Source organism: Triturus cristatus, chromosome 1_2 (assembly GCF_964204655.1).
Source record: "Triturus cristatus chromosome 1_2, aTriCri1.1, whole genome shotgun sequence".
Lineage (NCBI taxonomy): Eukaryota > Metazoa > Chordata > Amphibia > Caudata > Salamandridae > Triturus > Triturus cristatus.
In genome coordinates this window covers 918,038,713-918,058,349 of record NC_140580.1, presented here as the reverse complement: position 1 = coordinate 918,058,349, position 19,637 = coordinate 918,038,713, and the positions used below count along the sequence as shown (strand labels likewise).

Below are 19,637 nucleotides of genomic sequence, written 5' to 3'. Positions count from 1 at the left end.
AGCCATGTGACAACAGAGAACAGGCACAGGAGTGCAGGCTTTCCCGCCAACCCAGAACAGGTACAGGATTGCATGCTTTCCTTCTAATGCAGAACAGGCACAGAAGTGCATGCTTTCCTTCTACCCCAGAACAGGCACGAGTGTGCATACTTTCCCTCTAACGCAGAAGAGGCACATGAGTTTATGCTTTCCCTCTAATGCAGAACAGGCACTAGAGTGTTTGCTTTTAAACAGAAAAAGCTACAGCCTGGACAGCAATAACTAGAGGCATGGAATAGGTTTAGCAGGGAAAGTAGAAAGTTGGCCCTGGAGGGATGGCATACTTCAGGTGGCCATCTGGCCCAATGGTCGATGACAACTGGTGCAGGTAGATTGGGGTCTGCTCTGAACTGGCCTCTCCTCTCTCTTGCAGTCTGTGTTGGAGATAAGGTAGAAGTATGGGTCTATCTTCAGTTCCTCGTGCCCCAACAGTGTATGCTGGGGGAGAGTGGAGGCACAAATCTACTGCTACGGTGGGGCAGCGGCTGGTTGCTGGGTCTTCTGCCATCCCTGAGAGCCACTCTTGTTGGATCCTCTGCCATCCCCGAGAGCCACTCTGTAGGCCACCTGTCCCATTCGGTTTATTTCTGCTGGCCCATGGGAGTCTCTCAGCCTCAACTGATTTACCATCAACCACCTGTTCCCTTTTCTTTCCTACAGATATCCTATGCTCACTCTCTGAGGCGCTTTGCTGGACCAAGAAGTCACAGCTCCCCCAGATGCCCATGTGGTCCTATTAAATCCCCATCCAATCCATGAAGTCCCTCAGACAACTGTAGGCAATCCTAAGGTAGACCGCTGGCCCTCTCAGATCCTCATCTGGCCCTCTCAGATCCTCATCTGGCCCTCTCAGATCCTCAACTGGCCGCTGTAGATCCTCTGCTGGCTGCTGTAGATCCTCGGCTGGCCACTGTAGATCCTCGGCTGGCCCTCTGAGATCCTCAGCCAATCACCCTGGCAAGAAGAGCTCTGTATCTGACCCTCAGGCACTACCCTCTCACCGACAAATCACATCAAAGCGGGGCTATTCTCTCTCATTGCCTCACTGTGAATCATAAGAAACCTCAAATAGGAAGTAGCACGCAGACAGGGCAGCTCACATAGAAAGTAGCGCGCAGTCAATGCAACAACCCGCAGACTGTTTGCTACTGCCCTGGCTTTTGTGATACAACACAGGGACAGAGGCAGGTGATCCATCATTTTCATGGGGCCGTTTGTTACCAAGATTGCACAGGTGCAAAATATGCACCCGTTCAAGAAGTGTTCTAAAATGCATTGCCCTGGAGCACAAAAAAACAATGCATACACCCATTAAGCCTCACGACATTTCAGTAATACAGCTCCTGATGTTCAACTGTCCCTTTACTTGGTGCAGTGATAGGGGGCTGTCTTTGTACGACAAAAAACTGTTTCATATTATCCATCTGCGGAATGACATGCCATCATAAAACTTCTTGCAGCTTTTGGTGCCTGGCCCTAGAAGTGGTGCATCAACAGGGATTTCACCCATGTGTGCTACGAGGTGAAGCTTGTGTCAGCCTCTACAATACACAAAGGGGCTGTCAGTCTTGCACATTTCATGATGAGGCTGTGAAGTCAGTGCCTTAGTAGAAGAAAAGGGATTATGTTGTGGTTTGAACGGGGATATGGAAGGACCGGTCCCATCCATCATGGACCGGTGCACACAATGCCCTACCCTGCGTTCGGTGTGGTCTCTGTGTAGGGCAGTAAGCATAAACCCTTAACACGAGGTTGCCAGCTTGGTTTAGTTCCTGCACTGAGGGTTTGTCCCACTGTTGTCAAGTCACAGTGGCCTCTAGACAGTTCCTTAAGAGGCATCCCCCTCATCCATACTCCCTGACACCGTTCTGTATTTGCCGCTTGAACCTTGATGTGCCAAATTATGGGCAGTCCCATTTTTCACAGCCCACTCACTGTTTGAACCTCAGGTGCAGCTACTGCAAGTGCCTATTCAGGCGAGGGTGTCGGGTCTGCGTGCAGTGAATAGCCCGATGCACTGGAAGCGGATGCGTATAGTCTTTGAGCTTCCAGGAGTTCATGGCTAAGCAGTGTCCACAGACCTCGGCAGCGGCCGGGCTCAAGGGACCGCATGTGTGCATACCAGGAGTTAAGGGGACCAAAGGAGAACACACTAGCAGCCATGGTTCCAGGCCTCACAGGAGTGTCAGGCCAGCCATGCCTGCCAGTATTCCTTCAATTAAAACTCTGGAACCTCCGGATGTGTGTGCCATGCTGCGCTTGATGTTGATGGCAGAAGCTACAGGACTCCCTGGCATGCAGAAGTGTGTGGCAGGAGGAGATGGGACTCTTACCTTCCAGAGTGCCTTAAAGGTGCAATGGTGCTCTAGGGCTTGTTTGAGAGTGTGGCATGCAGCGTCTTTGGGTGGAAGCAGAATAAAAGGCCCAGGGGCTTACAGGAACACTAAGTGTCACTTGGTCTGAAGGTCTGTGGCCTGCAGGAGTCTGTGCTATGCAATGCCTGCAAGCAGCAGCTACTTGGCTCTAATGCTTGCAGATGTGTGCGTTTTGCAGGAACTTAGAAATTGTGTATTATTACATTCATTTCTTTATGTACTACATGTTGAAAGGCTGGTTCACGATTCATGCCGTGGAATGCCTGCAGGCATGTATACCCTGTACTGGTTGCACACGCCCTCAGCATATGTAGCCATTGTGGTTGTATTGGCACTTTTTTTATTATTTTGTAGCTTCTGCAGCATCTTCTCATCTACTCTGAGGAACATGATGTCTGTAGCAGTTACTTCTCCAGTCAACTGAGTCAATAATTGTGTCTTTATGTAACTAAATGTCTTATTCATTATTTTTGCAGGGCATTGGGAACACCTTCCAAGGTGGTGCTAACTGCATCATGTTCGTGCTGTGCACGGCAGTGGTTCGCCGGCGGCTGTTCTCCTGTGCCTGCTGTCGCCGCTTCCCCTGCATACGGTGGTTTGCAACTACCACACTGGACCCAGCGCCCACATGCATCGCAGAACCAGAGGACTTGTTGGAAGGCCAGCAGCCTGGCAGAGGTTGAGCGTACAGCCACTGGAGGGTCCAGTGTTGGCCCAGGCAAGACCTGTACCTGTTAAAATGTGAGTTATTCGAGCTTATAAATAGATATGGAGTGATCTAAGGCTTGCACCTTCTCAACTTCCTTGATTTCAAGCTAATGGTGTGTGGCGAGCATGAGGCTGAGCAAATCACTATTGGATGCCTTGTGCCAGTGGTGGACTGTAATTTTACCATGGGAGTAGGAGGTTGGGGGGGCACACAAGCACACCTGCACCTCACTCATACCCATGCGTTCACACACACACCCATTCACAACACACATTAACAAATACACATACATTCATAAATAGGCCCACGAACCAAACAGTCCATAAAAACACTGACCTGCTGCAGCTCTAGGGAGAGGGAAGCCTTGAAGGTTCCAGGATGGTCGTGACTGCTGCCTTCCCTCTTAGGCTGACCTTAGATCAGCCATTGAGGGAAGGCAGCAGCCCCAACTTGTCACATATGGGATGGGGTCAGTGAGACTTCTGACCCCGCCCTACTCTGCAAAGAGGTGTCCCTGATTGACACTCAGCCCTGGGCATCTCAAGGCTTAGAACTGAAGTTTCCATGCCTAAGGCAATCGGTGATGCTCCCCCTTGTCACGAGAGTGGAGGGCCTCGAGGCACTTTTGCCAGGCTGAGGACATCACACCCACAGGGCTGTGAAATCCTCAGCCTGGCAAAGTTCTCTTCAGATAGCCTGGGGCTTGCACATGTCTAGCTCCTGGCTGCCTGACCTGAGCAAGAAGAGTGGCTGTCGGGCTGACCTTTGTTCAGCCTGACAGACTCTCCTTGCCTGGAAAAAGGTAGGGGTTGCGGCCCCTTAGCCCATACGGACAGGCCGCTGCTGCCCTGTGCTCTAAAAATGTATAAGTCTTTTGCTGTTTTGGTATCCATGAGGGATTATCATCGCGTGCATGTGAAGGTCAGGAGCAATGGGTTCAGCCTTGGCTGCTTGTCACCCTCTTGGTTACATCTTTCCATCTTGGCTACAAGTTTGTCTTGGTTTCCACCTCCTTTCCTGGGTTTGGGTCGCCAAATCTGGTGATGCTCCTCTCCATAAAACCTTCGTGTGCACCATGTAAGAACTCTTATCAATCACTTTTTAACAAAATGTACAAAACTGCACAACTAACCTTGACCATCCACTAGGAAAATGCTCTTATACTGGCAACATCTCTGGGTTGGGTTTTTTATGCGTAGCTGAAAAGAAAGCAAGACAACTCCACCAACCCTTAGGCATGCCAGGGTGCTATTATGAAATTCATGTGGACACCTGTCCAACCAGGGTATGGTCAAACTAATGTATACTTATTGATAGGTAAGCACAAACTATACTTTAATTAGACCAGATGAAAGATAAAATCTATTTAGAGAATATTGGTGTTGTTTCTGTCTAAATTGACCACTTTCCGAGGTAGTTGGCATGTCGCTGTAGTAGGTGGAAGTGTTTGGTGGTAATCATCCAGCAGGTACAGTAAAGTAGTGAAATTTGTTTCAAGTTTCATTGTTTGCAAAATATAACTGTTGCTGCAGGAAGACTGTGGGTTTCTCCTTCTCATAGAACTGGTAGTGTGTCAGGCCCCAGGACTTTGGCATGCCTTGAACCCCAGCCTCGAGACTCTTTGGGCAGGTTTCTACTGAACACTGAAGATGGCAAGGGCAGCAGTAGAGGAATACTGTATTGGAAACCACATCACTCATTCGGTTTGATTAACTTTGACTGTTTGGGAGCCTTTTCTTTTGAACTGAATACCATTTTCCCTCTCAATCTGTAGTGGCAGAAGATGGCATGATGGCGATCTAGAACACTAAATAAAAACATGTATTGACAATGCCAGTCCGTCTCATTCACCTTTACTTAAAATTGGCATTGCAAATGATTGATTATAGTAGTCTTCAGTGTGTGTGTGAAGGTTAATGTTGATGCGCCTGCATTTCTATTGCAGTTTTTCTAACGACCACTAGAAGGCACTGAAAGGCAACAAACTTGCTTAAACATGACAATTTTCTTAGATGCAGTGCGTACCTATCAGGACAAAATTACGAATCTACTGACGGTGAAATCAACAAGCATTTACAATGCAATGGTCTCGGCATTGGTAAAGTTAGAGCTATTGGCATTGCTCATGACATTATTTTTGTTTGTTTTTGTTTTTAAAACATTTAAAGAAACGGCATTGTCATGAGCAATGCCAATAGCTCTAACTTTACCAATGCCGAAACCATTGCATTGTAATGCTTGTTGTTAAGCCCTGACGGCGAACACCGACAGATGCAAAGTGTAGCCCACATAAGATCTATGCAGGCGGGCAACTAGAGCCACATTTCGGGGGGGGGGGGGGGAGGCTGAAAAAGATTTCGGGGGGGGGGGGGCTACGTCTTCCAGCCATAGGCAGAGTGGCTGTAAAAAGGGGCAGCCTTCGAGACGAGACCTAAAAAGCCTGCCGAAGTCAAGCACCTGTCTGTGTCTGCCCTGCCTCGACTGCTGAAATTGAGAGCCTGTCGTGCAGGTTTTTAACACAGATCCCAGAACAGTAGTCCTGCCTCATCAAAGCTGCTGCAGGAACGAGTTCACCAAACACAACCACCAGCGTCGCCCAGCAAGTAAAGTGGGCCTTAGCCATGAGACAGTTAAACGACTGCATGCCCAGATATATATCCACCGCTAAAACACTGGACTTTTGCCCATATGGCAAGAACTGTTGAGTTCCTCCAAGCGTTAGCCAGTAGGGAAATGCAGAGTAGAATGCACGTGTACGTGTGCGATGCAACGTAGTCATTAAGAGAACTCAAGAACAGGAGAGCTGTCACAGAGGAGTTTGCAAAGAAGTTTGTTACCGTTCAGCTAAAATTTTACTGCCCGTTCGGTCACACATTCACTTACCTTACACTAGCAGCTACTCACGTTTAATCCGCTTGAAAATGTAATAGTTCCCAATTTCCCACCAGCTAGCGGACTGTTTATAGTAACCTCAGAGGCACGTGCGTACTTCAAAGCCAATGAGCACATTCAAATTCTGTGCAGCTGCGTAGGATTGGATGAGGTGCCGAAAATGCTCCAATCTTGTGTCACTTTACAGATTAAGAGTCTTTTCCACTCTCAGACGACTGCCAGTATACATTCAGGCGTGGGATTGGCTGTCATGTGATTCGGAAGTAGCGCATCGGTGGACGAATTTTTATTCCCGCGGAGCGCAAAGTGAGCAAGTCGAAATATAATGTCAACACTTCTGTTTAGGGGGCGATCCTCATCTCGGACTGCATAACTTGAGGTTTACGTAGCACCCCAAGAAATTCAGCTGATGGAGGAGGAAGCGCCCTCACTGCGGGTCACAAGGAGCACCCCAAAGCCCCTTGCTGATGGAGAGATCAGCAATTCGAGGCCCACAACTCGAAATAAGAATAGCGCCCTTCAACCACCATGCTTGCTCAGACCAACAAGCACACCACCGCCTTTCTCCGAGGCAATGTATGCAGCCCAAATGGAATGTCCCTTTCTCATCGCGCATTTCCATATGTAATGGCGATTCACTGCTCTGGGTAAAAGCAGCTGGATCTGGTAATCCTTCCACCACTTTCCAAAAGTGCCAGAGGCAGACCGTCTCGCTGAGCCATTCTTGGTTATTCAGCGAGTCCGATAAATTTTTACAATAATTCTTCCATCAGCCAGATTATTCTTAAATGCATGGTGACAAAAGCTCAGATAACATTCTTGCGCTTCTCTTGTTAAGCCATGGCGTTATTTTGTGCGCTTCTTGAGCTATGCAGTGTGTGAGCATCTTGAAGAGCAGCCCCGGCTCTACCTCTCCCCCAATGGCCGCTCTATGACTTAGAATGAGAAACCGGAAGAATCCTATCCAAGCCTCTTGTCACCATGCATTTAAGAATAATCAGGCTGACGGAAGAAATGTTGCAAACATGTATTAGACTAGCAGAGTACCGAAGAATGACTCAGCGAGCTGGTCTCCATTTGACCGTTTTGGAAAGTTAGATAAGGGATTGGCAGAAAGGAGCTGCATTTACCCGTTTGGGATTTCTGAGAGCCAAGGAGATACAGCAGCCCCAGCTCTACCCTGCCCCCTCCTCCAAAGGCCTCGCCCGCACAGCCTGAGAGGCCACAACGGAGGAGCAGAGCGGCCTCTAGCAACTGTCTGGGACAGGAAAGCAATGCAAAGTTGAATTGTAAACTCCACGTCTGCCACAGAAAATAAATGCATTTAACCTGTGAGGTGCGCTGGGGTGAAGTCACCATAATTAACCAATACAGGGTTGAAAATGTAAAAGCAGAGTCTGAGACAGGAAAGCAATGGCTCCTTAAAAGGTAAGCGCGAGGTATCTCAAATAAGGCAACATCCTAAAACAAGCCTTCGATTATTAGCCTCCTGCTTGGTTTTATTACAAAGCCTAATGAAAGTTGGAAGATTGCCTGACACGAAGTTTGGAAGTGGAAGTGAAATAGCTTCTTTGAGTCAGACGACATTCTGTGGCATCACATTCAGGAAAATATAGAGTATTTTGTCTTCAACATTGAGAGTCTGGGGAAGGGAGCAACCTTGCACTGTATCGCGTCTATAACCAATTATGTAAACACGGGAGAGAGTGGTTTCAGATGGCTGTGTGAAGGAAAACAAGCTATAGGAGGAGAAGTAAAAGAAACTGTGCAAAATTAAATATGCTGCATACATCAATATAATTTACTCTCCCTAACACGCCTACTTTGTGACCCTTAGCAGACATGCCAGCCCTCCCGATTCAGGCGGGAGACTACCGATTTCAAGGCTAGTCTCCCGCCTCCCGATTCAAGCTCCAGAAACCCGATTCCTCGGGGTTTCAGCTGACAGGGATTGGTATTGTGTAACGCGCTAATTCTTCCAGCAATAGTGGCGATGCAGGGGCTCTAGGAGGGGTGAAAATCCAACAAAGCCCCATTAACAAGGGAATGGTCTTTTAAAGACCTATGAAGTACTGGGGGGCGGCTGTGTGGGTGCCCGGGAAGTTGTTTCAGCCCGAGGTGCCACACACGAGGGAGGGGGGGGGGGGGGGGTTGGTGTATGCGCTGCCAGCAACCTGCCAGGCCAGTGCACAACACTTGCATCGCCCTCTCTCTGCCTGCCATTGCGCTCCATGCTTCTGAAAGGTAAGACAAAAACGTGCATTTGCGTTTCAAATGTCCGATCCTGCAGCCGCACACTTCCAAAGCCCATACAGGACAGTAACCCGATTCACGGCCCCATTCTCCCGATTTTTTTCCAACAATTCTCCCACTTTGCTCTTCTGAAATGTTGGCATGTATGCCTTAGTGTGTCCTTAACATGCGCCGATGTGTTCGATTGTCCGTGACTGCGCATGCTGTCCCCTTAACTGCTGCGTGATAACAAGTGTAAATGGTTTGCTTTGGCAACCTTGGGAATGGTTGTGCTTGGGCATTAGCAAACAAATATATTTGTTGTGCGCCTTAGTAAATAAAATTACATAACCAGAACATTACAACCGCTGTTACCTGCATTGGACTTAGCTAGCAGGATCCCTGCCACCATATATTTCACTTTATAAATCTATTGTTATGATCCAATGGTGCTTGGCTATAGGTCAGTAAGTAACTAGACACTGCTCCTTTCTGTTCCTCGCTCTGTTTGGTGTTGTGAAACTGAAAGCGCCATGAAGTCTAACAAATCACAGCATGTGGTTACGAACAGAGCAATTGGCTTTTAACTGCTAATTCCTCACTAACGTAACCAGCTCTATTGTACAGCGCTCTGACACCTTTGGGTAATGTACGCGCTTTATAAAAATGCACTAAATAAATAAAATAAATTAAATGGTGACATAGATCACATAGATTGTATTAGTAACTTCTGCTTTCAAATCGGCTGTGTGTTGTTGCTGCTACTGCAAAGTGACGCACACAAGTTTCAGCAATGGAGAGCTGGTCTCTGCCAGCCCAAAGAGCCTGCACGGATGCCTGTTGCACGAAGCAGCCCCAAGAGCTGTGGGTCGCTTGGGAGGGATGTCAGAACGTGACGTAGCAGAGGACAGGAATCATGACTTGCCTCTTCAGCACTTAGGTGGGGCAGGGGGGGGGGCTAAGGCTCGGCTGGACAGGGAGCGCAGATTAGGTTATTATATTGATCGAAGATATTTCCAAAAAATAATTAATTAAGATGTCGGCTGTCGACATCTCTAGGGCCCCGCTGTATTTATATAGTACGGCTCATACCGGAGATGCTGGTGTGCTTCGAGGACGGGCCAGCGCTGTGCATAGTGATGTAAGGCGCTGTGAAGTGGTGCTGCGTGGCACTCTGACAGCGCTCCAGCACAGCCCAAAAAAAACCTTTGAAAGCCTGCTAGCTCACCGGCACAGCGACACCAAATGCTACTGCGGGAAGATTGAGGAAAAGTGTTATTCCAAAGCAATCTAGTGGAAGAGGTAATTCTGTCTGGACTGCTGCAGGCCTGTGGGAGGGACGAGTCACATTTCGGCTTATTGCCCCGACCATATTTGTCCAAACATGACCCCGTAGAACCAGGGCCCCTGCCCTGTGGCCCCTGCCCTGCAGCCCCTGCCCTGCAGCCCGAGGCTTTCTAAGTGTGAATTCTCGTCTTGCCTCGAGCTTCCTACGAAAAGTGATGTGGCAACGAAGTTTAAACTGGGGCGTGTTTATCCGTCTTGGAAATTCCAGTTAACCATTTACAAATGGTTTGCTTTGGACTCAGTTCCCGGAGTGTGGGGTTTCGGACAGAATGTTGCAGTTGCATCTTACATTTGTGTGGTATAAATGGCTTTTAATTTAAGCAGCAGAGCCGCCGACGCATCTTTTAGCTGATTATAAATCTCCTCTTTCTAAAAGTCCATTTCAGGCAAATGCGCCGACCACTCAGAACCCCCCTGTAGCTGGCCCGCTGCAGCGCCACCTGGGAGGCAATGTTCATATGGTGTAGAAAAGGAGGACAGACTCACAGGGTGGGGGTGGAGCTAAGCACACGTCTCTAGCTTGAGTGTTACCTTCATTTTGTTTGAATTCACCAAATCCAAGAGTGTCACCGAAAGATGGTTTACACGTAGTCCCAGTCGGTGAGTGCCACTGACACCAGGCCCTGTAGTATGCCCCCAGGACTTCACCGGACCACTCACTTTAACCACCCCAGGGCAGAGTCCTTGCTCCGCTCACTTCAACCACCCCAGCAGCCCCGCTGCCTCACTCTGTGTAACCACCCCAGGCAGCCTCACTGCCCCACTCACTGTAACCACCCCAGGGCAGAGTCCTTGCTCCACTCACTTCAACCACCCCAGCAGCCTCGCTGGCTCACCATGTGTAACCACCCCAGGCAACCTCACTGCCTCACTCACTGTAACCTCCCCAGGGCAAGTCTCACTGCCCCACTCACTTCAACCACCTCAGGGCAGTCTCTGTGTAACCACTCCAGGACACCCTTACTCAGTGTAGCACATTCCTGGCTTCTGAGCCGAGACGCTCATAAATAAGCGGTTGTCGCTCCCGGGACTGTAAACAAGCCCCGCCCCATCAGAGGGAGCTCCCTGGGCGTGAAATCGCTTAACCTGGCGGGGAGGTCTCCCCCCGTGAGCCGCATTCTCCCTCGATGGTTGCTCGGCAGAAGGGATTAGCGCAGACAATCGATATTGGGCTGGCCCGGGACAATAATACATCAGTAATTTAGCGTTTTATCCAAATTAAGCGGTCATAGTCGGCCGCCAGGACGGCTCAGTGAGTTAAACGCTCGCCGCTGACACTTACCGTCATCATTAAGTTAAGAGTTCACATTCCTTAAAGACTGGCTCTGCCTTGCATCCTTCTGTGGTCGATAAAATGAGTGCCACTGCTTGGGCAAAAGTAACCCTTATTGTTAGAAGTGTAGTGCGAGGACTGTATGAAAGTACCGTACCGTTGTTGTAGTTTTAAGCGGTCGTGCGGAACATGCCTTATTCGTGCGTTTCTAAAACCCCCTCGAAGGACAGGGCAGCGGGTACATGGAGTTGAAACTAAGCAAGTATTGCTTCGGTGAAGCAGTTGTGTTACCGCCGTGTCCGGTGAACTCGGGTCCACAACGAGAAAACAGAATATTTACCGATCGTGCAGGTGAGCGGCAGAGGGAGCCGAGAGCAGGGGGAGAAGACAGGCACACCACCGCCTTTCTCCGAGGTCAAGAAGAAATGCCTCGAAGAAAGGCAGTGGCATTTTTGGATTCGGGGGGCGTGTTTGTCTTTTCTCTCCTCCAGCCATTGGCTGGAGGAGAGAATGCAAAAAGTTGCAAAAAACACGCCCCCCGATCCGAAAAGGACGGGGCATCATCGGAGTGACTGGACCTCTTCTCCAGTGGCTGGCCAGCATTTAAGAGGCCAGCCAATGGAGAACAGGAGAGAAGAGGGGCGGGTGCAAGCCCCTCTTCTCAAAGACATTAAATCTCCGGACTTCCGGTCTGCCGACCGGATGGTCCCGACACCTAAAAAGCTCCCATGGCTGGGTCAAACACAGAAAGTGGAGAAAGCCACAAATGCAAGCAAGACAACCGAGACTGACAAGAAAGCTGTGCAATCTTGATCAAGGATTTCCTCTGTTGAGTATAGTATTAGCTGGAGCGGTCTGTAGCAAGATCATGAAAATGAATTCAGGTTGCTGCTGTTCTTCTTGCCAGAGCCTCTCATCTGGTTACCTTTGACCTTGAGCCTTCGCCATTTCTGTACTTAAACATTAAATCTTAGGACTGGCAGCAATTTTTGAGCTAAATAATAGATCTGTTTGCCAGAAGTCAACTTTAAGCCTGAAGGGTGCTCCATGGATTGCCTAATTCAAGTTAGGTTGTAATTTGCCAGGCTGATAATCGGAGCATGGATGAACACCCCGAACCATTGCCCATCTTTTCCTATGTTTGCCTAATGCCAGTCTGTCTCTGGCGTATTGGACTTCCCTCCTCCTGACTTGTCCTCCGTATTGGCCTTCATGGAGGTGTCTAAAAATACACCATGAGGTAGGGTGCGAGGGGCACGATCTCTGCCCAACCCCTTGCAGAGGAATGCCTTGCGCAAGGATGAGCAGTGACCCTTCCTCTGCCCACAACCCTCCTGAGCGAGTACTTTCCAGAGGGAAGGGTCAGAGGGCAGATATGTGAGCAAGTTCAGCTCCTCAACCCCTCCGAACTCAACAACCATAATTCTATTCATCTCATGGTCCCAATGTCTTTTAGGTTTCTAGTCTGTCCCCCCAGTTATTTTCCTTTTCTATAGTATTCATTTGTAGATAAAGATGCTCTGGCTGAGTGAGAGGTGGGCAGCTGTATCTGTCACCAGGTACATGTTAACTGGCCCCCTCTACAGATCTGTTGCATGTGACATTGAAGTACCCAATTTCCTCTGGTTGTTTTCTGTGAGACATTGAACCCTTCTCTCTCTCACACCTTTGCAAGTTGTATGTTCCTCTGAGTATACTTCTAGGAAGGGCTGCCAGCATGCACTACTACAGCCACCTTGTCATTCACCAGAATTCAGTTTTTCAGTGCACGTGCATCCCATTTGCTGTGCGGCCATTCTCATTCATTTGGTTTTGTCTGCTCTGTCCATCTAGCTGGCAAGGTCAGTCTTAGCGAGAATACCTTCAAGCACATCCTATTTGGAGGTTTCCTCGTACCCATTGCTGTCTTGGGGATGCAGAAGTGTAGTGAGTGATAGGTCCGTTTCAGTTACCTCATACGTTCATTTGAGGATTTCATGCAAAAAAAGGCACAAGTCATATGAAAAGTCCACATTTTCCCATATTTTTTCCAACATTGGCTTGATTGGCTTGACATGACATCAAACATTTATGAGTAATTTAGGAGAGTAGAGTCTCTTTTCTCTGTTGGAGATCCGCTAACTAAAGAGTTGGATATTTGGGCTGTGTTAAAACTGTCACAGTGCCTCTGCTGCTTAACTTACCCAGATATGGCTTCGTCTGACTCGCATCTTCCTATAAGAATGGTAACCGTTTCCAAATTATCAAGACCGCCAACTCGATTTTCTCTTAGTTGGGACAAAGCAAGTCTGATACCATGATGACTGGCATCGTCATTGTATGTAGGCTTTACTTCCACTTCCTGTGTGTGTCCCTCCTCTGGAGCCTGGATTTACTTGCGTACTTCCACCTGTCATTTTTTACACTAATTATCACTTTTATTTAACTACTCCATGGGAATGCTTGTTTTCCAAATTTCTTTCTAGTCTGCTTCTCATCCCCCTTTCCATACTCCATGTTACACTCTCTCTGTTGCCTGAATGCTTCTTCCCTACCCACTGCTCTCTTGTTAGTTTACTTTCCTCCCCATTCTTTACCCACTGCTCGCTTGCTAGTTTACTTTCCTCCCCATTCTTTACCCACTGCTCACTTGCTAGTTTACTTTCCTCCCCATTCCTTACCCACTGCTCACTTGCTAGTTTACTTTTTCTCTCCATTCCCTACCCACTGCTCTCTTGCTAGTTTACTTTCCTCCCCATTCCTTACCCACTGCTCTCTTGCTAGTTTACTTTCCTCCCCATTCCCTACCCACTGCTCTCTTGCTAGTTTACTTTCCTCCCCATTCCTTACCCACTGCTCTCTTGCTAGTTTACTTCCCCCCCATTCCTTACCCACTGCTCTCTTGCTAGTTTACTTTCCTCCCCATTCCTTACCCACTGCTCTCTTGCTAGTTTACATTCCTCCCCATTCCTTACCCACTGCTCTCTTGCTAGTTTACTTTCCTCCCCATTCCCTACCCACTGCTCTCTTGCTAGTTTACTTTCCTCCCCATTCCTTACCCACTGCTCTCTTGCTAGTTTACTTCCCCCCCCCCATTCCTTACCCACTGCTCTCTTGCTAGTTTACTTCCCCCCATTCCTTACCCACTGCTCTCTTGCTAGTTTACTTTCCTCCCCATTCCTTACCCACTGCTCTCTTGCTAGTTTACTTTCCTCCCCATGCTCTACCCACTGCTCTCTTGCTACTTTACTTTTCCACCCCATGCTTCAGGTTGGTTTACCCCCCCCCCACGCCCTATGTATTGTTGCCCCCGCGACCCACGTTGCTTCTGCCATGCCCTGTGTGCTGCCTGTGTTGCTCCCCCAGCCTCCTTCCTTTGTAATTCTGTCTCACTTCCCCCGTGATTCCGCCCCTCTTCCCCAGACTACATGTTGCTATCTCTTCCCTGTCTTTCTCCCTTTGCATTTGACTTCCAAAGAAGCTGAGGATATTTGGTTCTGCTTTGCAATTGAGCAAATGACGTCCACAACTTTTGGATCCGCTTCACCAGGGAAAAAATACTGCAACTCCACTTCTAGAGGGCACTGGTACCTACACTCATGGTCCTGGGTCTCACAGAGCGGAGGTCGGGCCCTCACCTTTTTTTTCACTGACTTGCATAACTACCCCCCACTGACACCTACCAGCAACTGTGCTCCTGTTCTCCCAGAGACACTGCAGAGGAGCAGAGTGGCCTCTCCTTCTTTTGTTCCACAAGTTTTAGATTTGGCTTCATTAGAGGAAGAAAGGAGTTGGGCTAACGGCTAGGGCGTCGACCTCGAATCTCTGGAACTGGGTTCGAGTCTCGACAGTGACGCTGAACATCCTATGATTCTGGGCGAATCACTTAATCTCCCAGTGCCTAACAAAAAAAAAAAAAGAATGTGTCCTCATGTAATGCAACTGGTGCTTTGTAAAGCGCTCCGATACCCGATTTGGGTCAAGTTTGCACTATAGAAAACTCTCTATACAACTTTTAGCTATGTTGTTATTGTGGACCACAGTGCTTTATCAGAGATGGAAAAAGGAGGTTGGCCAGGTAATATAGGGCATGGCAGAAAACATGGAAACTACAATCCTGTGCTTTACACGGCCTGCTGCTTCACCTGCATTTGGATGCAATGGCAGAGAACTGACCGAGGCATCTGACATATCATATTATAACCAGCATATGCCCAGAACAAGCCAGACCTACTGGCTTTGTGAGTACTTCTCATCATATTGATAGTAATCGATTAAAATGATTAGAATTGGTCATTTCAAATTGTACATATATGAGCATCACTCTATGCTCACAGGAGAGAGGACAAGCATTTAATGAGAATATAATCTGAACACTTTTATTGCACTGGCTTTAGCCTCCGCTCAAGAGCTCTCAACCGTTCCCCGTTATGAACATCTTCCCCCAACTAGTACTCACGGCACGTGAGCTGAGCTACCTAAAGGTAGCTCAGCTCACGTGTACCGTACGAGCATTGGCAACCCCAATAACTCACCCTTTAAAGCCGAGACCTCTTAGTAAAGTCAATTACTATACAAAATTGCACTAAAGCAAAGAGGATTTACAAATCTTAACACATTCAAAGGCTCTACATTTGTAATGTATTTACATTAACATATTAAAACCATTGGCAAAACTAGTAGGTTCCAAAGTATGAGGGTTTCTCCGTGAATGGAATTAAATCATCTCAGACAAATTAGTACTAAAAATAATACAATGCGGATATTGATGAGGATTGTAACACAGAACACCAGCCATAAAACCAAAGAAAAGATCTTTCAAAGGCTCAAATATTTTGAACAAAAAGTGAAAGACCTGCTACAAAAACAGACCATACAGAAAGTTGCCACGACTGAGCACAACAAGGGGGTGTATTCCCTGTATTTCCTGATCCCAAAACGAGGACAAAAGTTGAGACCAATCATAGACTTGAGGCTCCTCAACAGATGCAAAGGACAACAAGTAATCTCCACTGGTATCATTTAGAATAGACAAGTAAAAAAGCATGTACGAGACATTACAAAAAGGAAGAGAAGGAAGACTCTCAGGCAAAAAGTTTAGAAAAAAGCATTTTGTATTAAATCCAGTTAACACAAAAGAATAATAGAACAGTTGTAACAGCACTGTAGGCAATTTCAATTTGCATAGGGACAACCCGAAATTGTACTTGGTGCTTAAGGTGTAAGTGACACGGAGACAGCGACACAAGTGACAAAGTGAATTCAGCAAGGGACGGCACAAGAAATCTCTAGTTTGCGGCGCAGAGTCCACATTATCCCAAAAAGTAGGTGTTTGAACTGATAAAGTCAGCACCCACAGTATTCGTGAAATGCCTCGCATTGGTGGCAGCTACATGTTTCCCCATACCTTACTGACTGGATGGTGAAGGAGAGCTCCATGCAGGAGTGTAGGGGGAGCACAGACACTAATGCACACCCTGCAGAGACTGGATTTCACTCTGAATACAAAGACATCATCTCAAATGCCTGAGAAACAAAGTTTTTCTAGGGTTCACCCTAAGTTGCAAAAAGGGGAGGGAGTTGGCGGGGTAGGAGAGAATCTAAAGCTTGCCTCTATCGGAAGGGATTCTAGTTCATGTTAGTCAAAGGGTACCAGAGTTATCCAGGGTGCAAAAATGAGGTGTCAAGGTGTCTTGGTTAAAATTATAGCTGGCATTGAGATTATTGGTATAATCTTGGAAGTATGGATGCCCCCAGTTTTTTCAGAGGGCGGATGATTTGTTTACGATTGCTTGGGTGAGTTCCTTTAGTTAGCTGGATCTAGGGACTTGTGATTGGTGAGGGTTAGAGAGAGCATAAGCCCTGAGGGAGACTTCTCAGGTGGAGGTAGATACTAACTCTGAGGGAGTGGCCACGGGTTCACTCAATCTGGACACCTTTTCTTCCTTTGTCGGGGGACTCTGAGCCACACCCCAAGCAGACCTCTCCATGCCATTCATAGTTTATACTTGAGTATTCTGTCCGCCATGCACTCCCACCACCCACAACGAAGAAACCAAAAGCACACGACAATGAATGCCGCTGTCCGCGTCCCACGCAGGGGGACATCAGCAGGGCAGCTCTCTAGTGGCCACCCGTCAGAGCCTCCCCCCCCCTCCCCCCTGTTCCACCTCTCTCGAGGCCGCGCCTTGGGGAGGGGAGGCCCCTATGGGCATTGCCGGGGGAGGCGGGCCGCTGGGCTGGGCTGGGCGGGGCCAGGCCCTATGTAAGCCTCCCGCCACCGTAGATCGCCCTCTGCTTCCGGTGTTAGAGCATGAGACTCTACCAGGAGCTATAGCTCAATGGTAAGTCTTGTGCCTACGGTTCTAAAGGGTCTCACAGGACAAGGGTTCGAGTCCCGGAAACGCTGTCAAAGTGTCATAAGGTGGCAAAATTTCAAAATCATCTTTTGTTAAGGCGATGGACTTGAAATCCATTGGGGTTTCCCCGACTCTCTGCTTCCGGTGTTACACTCCTGGCCGCGCGACATCTTCGTGGTAGTCTCCGTCGTGGCGGCGGCGCATTGGACTGTGGTCGGCGGATTTGGTGCGGCGGGGCGCGGTGCCGAACGGGATCCCGAGGTGAGGTGTCTGGGGCCGGGGGAGCGTGTGGTCGCTGCCGGTGGTTGGCGCGGGGAGGCGTGTGCACTTTGTCCGGCCTTTCTCCGCGCTAGGTGCCTGTGGTTGCATGCGCTCCCTGGGCAGCGGTGTCTGGCGCCTCCCTCAGGGTTTCTGGAGGTGCGGCGAGTAGCCTTGTGGTTGCTTGTGTGCCCGGGGGGATACGCGCACTGTGTTCGGGGGCGCATGGAGCCAGCACACGGGGCCGCGGTCCCTGGCCCTGCTCCTGCAGCGGCCCCGCCGAGTGTGGGGCAGCGGCGCGCTTTCATCCGCCGAGTCTTTGGCTCGTTGAACTGTTTTTCCTCCCGGCGTTGTCCGCCATGTTTGACTGCTTTGTCGCTGAACGCTCATCGGCAGTTGGGGGGCCTGATCCGCACAGGGCCAGCCCTCCTGTGTTTTCCACTGCGGCGGAGAGAGGACAGTGAAGGGGGGATCGGGTGATGGCGTTGGAGTCTCTGGGGGCACGAGTAAGGAGGGGCCTGGCTGCAGGAATTCCGAGTTCACTTTCCTTTGCCGCTGAAGAGATTTGACACGGAACAGTGGTGTAGGTTTTGCCCCCCCACCCCAGAGGGAAGGACACTGGTGTTTGCTGTGCCACGCCTTGTTCGGTTGGCGCGGGGTTCGGATGGGTGGGGAGCGAGGAGCGGGGCTGGGTGGTGTGATGGCCTCGGGACCCTCGGCGTGGCGGGCCAGGGGGGTGGACTTTTCCCCTCGGTTTCACGTGGGATACAACCGGAAGTTCCCGGACTCTTCCGAAGGTGCCATGCTCTTTCTGTGGCCCTCTAATGTATTTTGTTCAATGCTTCTCGGAGACACAATTGGAGACACTGCGCACGGGTCTTACACCCAAGCGCTCCGTCAGTCAGGCATGCAGAGGCATTTTCTCAGCGTCTGAGAGATGTGCGCTTTGCTGCAGTTGGCTGGATGAAATATTGACAGGGGATTGGCTGGTGCAGTTCGACGGGTTTTTCATTGGCTGTGCCCCCTTTGATCGAAGTGCAGGGAGATTGTTGGTTCCGTTGCTGAGGTGCTCTGAAGAGTCTTGGTGCAGGAAGAGAGCGGTGGGTCGTGTGAATTGTGGGACTGCTGGTGGGTTGTCTCGTCACAGGGGGGCCCAGTCTGCGTGTCTCCGGTGTAACGACGTTGCAACGTTTTGGGCGCGGCCCGCTGCTGGGAGCCACCAGGGCTTTGCTCATCGCACTGGGTGCGTGGCCCCGGTTTCTCTCTGTCCCCATCTACACGTGTGCTTGTCCTGGTTCAGCTGTCAACACTTCACCGCACAACTCTGCGGTGATTGTTAGAAGTGGCTAAATGTGGGCGTTCCGGTTTTGATCTGCATTGTGGTTCCACACCGCTGCACAGTTGCTTTTGCCACATGGTGGAGGTGGGAACATCCGCATAGTGCCTGTGTTTTTGGTGTGTGATGTAGCCGTGGGCGAAAAATGTTGTGGGCCCTGGTCCCTCCGTCACTTGCCGGTCTCTTTTGTTCGGCCTGCGATTGGCGGGAGTGGGCAGCGTCGACGCAGTAATCAAAAGTGGTTTTGATGGGAGATTGGAAATTTATTATGCTTTGAAGCACCGGATGCTGCGTTTCTTTCCGCGGCAATTCCAGGCCTCACATAAATGTCAAGATAACTCGGGTGATTCATTATCTTCCTGGAGAGAGATCAGGAATTTGTATAGTGGAGGTTTTGACTTCGGTGTAGTTAGTGCAGAGGGTTAAGATGCCCGCTGCAAAGAACGTGTGCCAAGTAGATTCCAGAGTGCATATGATGTAAATGGGTCAGCGGGTGACTGTGTTCAAAAGAGGCATCCTTTTGTTACGTGCAATGTATATCTTAAGCCTAATAGTCAGCAGTGAGCTACGAACGCTCATCCTAGAGCGGCATACACACTGCGAAACATACATTACTAGAACATTGATTAATGTTGCAAAGAGGGTTAATTTGGCTAGAAATCGACTGAGCTTGTGCTTCTCCACGCCAAGCAGCCTTAAACTATACTGCCAGCCAGTAGGGATGACATGAGTCTCCTACACCTTGAGTCCTTTGGCTCAGGTAACATTTCCTATACACTGATTCACATGCATATGATTGATTGGCTCTGCGGTTTTTTGTGTGAGATGCAAAGTTCTC

General features: G+C 49.1%; 1 protein-coding gene across 1 annotated transcript in view; it reads left to right on the top strand.

Moving 5' to 3' along the window:
* Positions 1-19,637, top strand: part of GPR157 (G protein-coupled receptor 157) — a 124,051-nt gene that overhangs the window by 83,801 nt on the left and 20,613 nt on the right. Inside the window, exon 5 of the mRNA XM_085609743.1 lies at positions 2,891-3,155. Coding sequence (XP_085465869.1) covers positions 2,891-3,097 — 207 coding nt within the window. The 3' untranslated portion in view covers positions 3,098-3,155. The remainder of the gene's footprint in view (positions 1-2,890; positions 3,156-19,637) is intronic.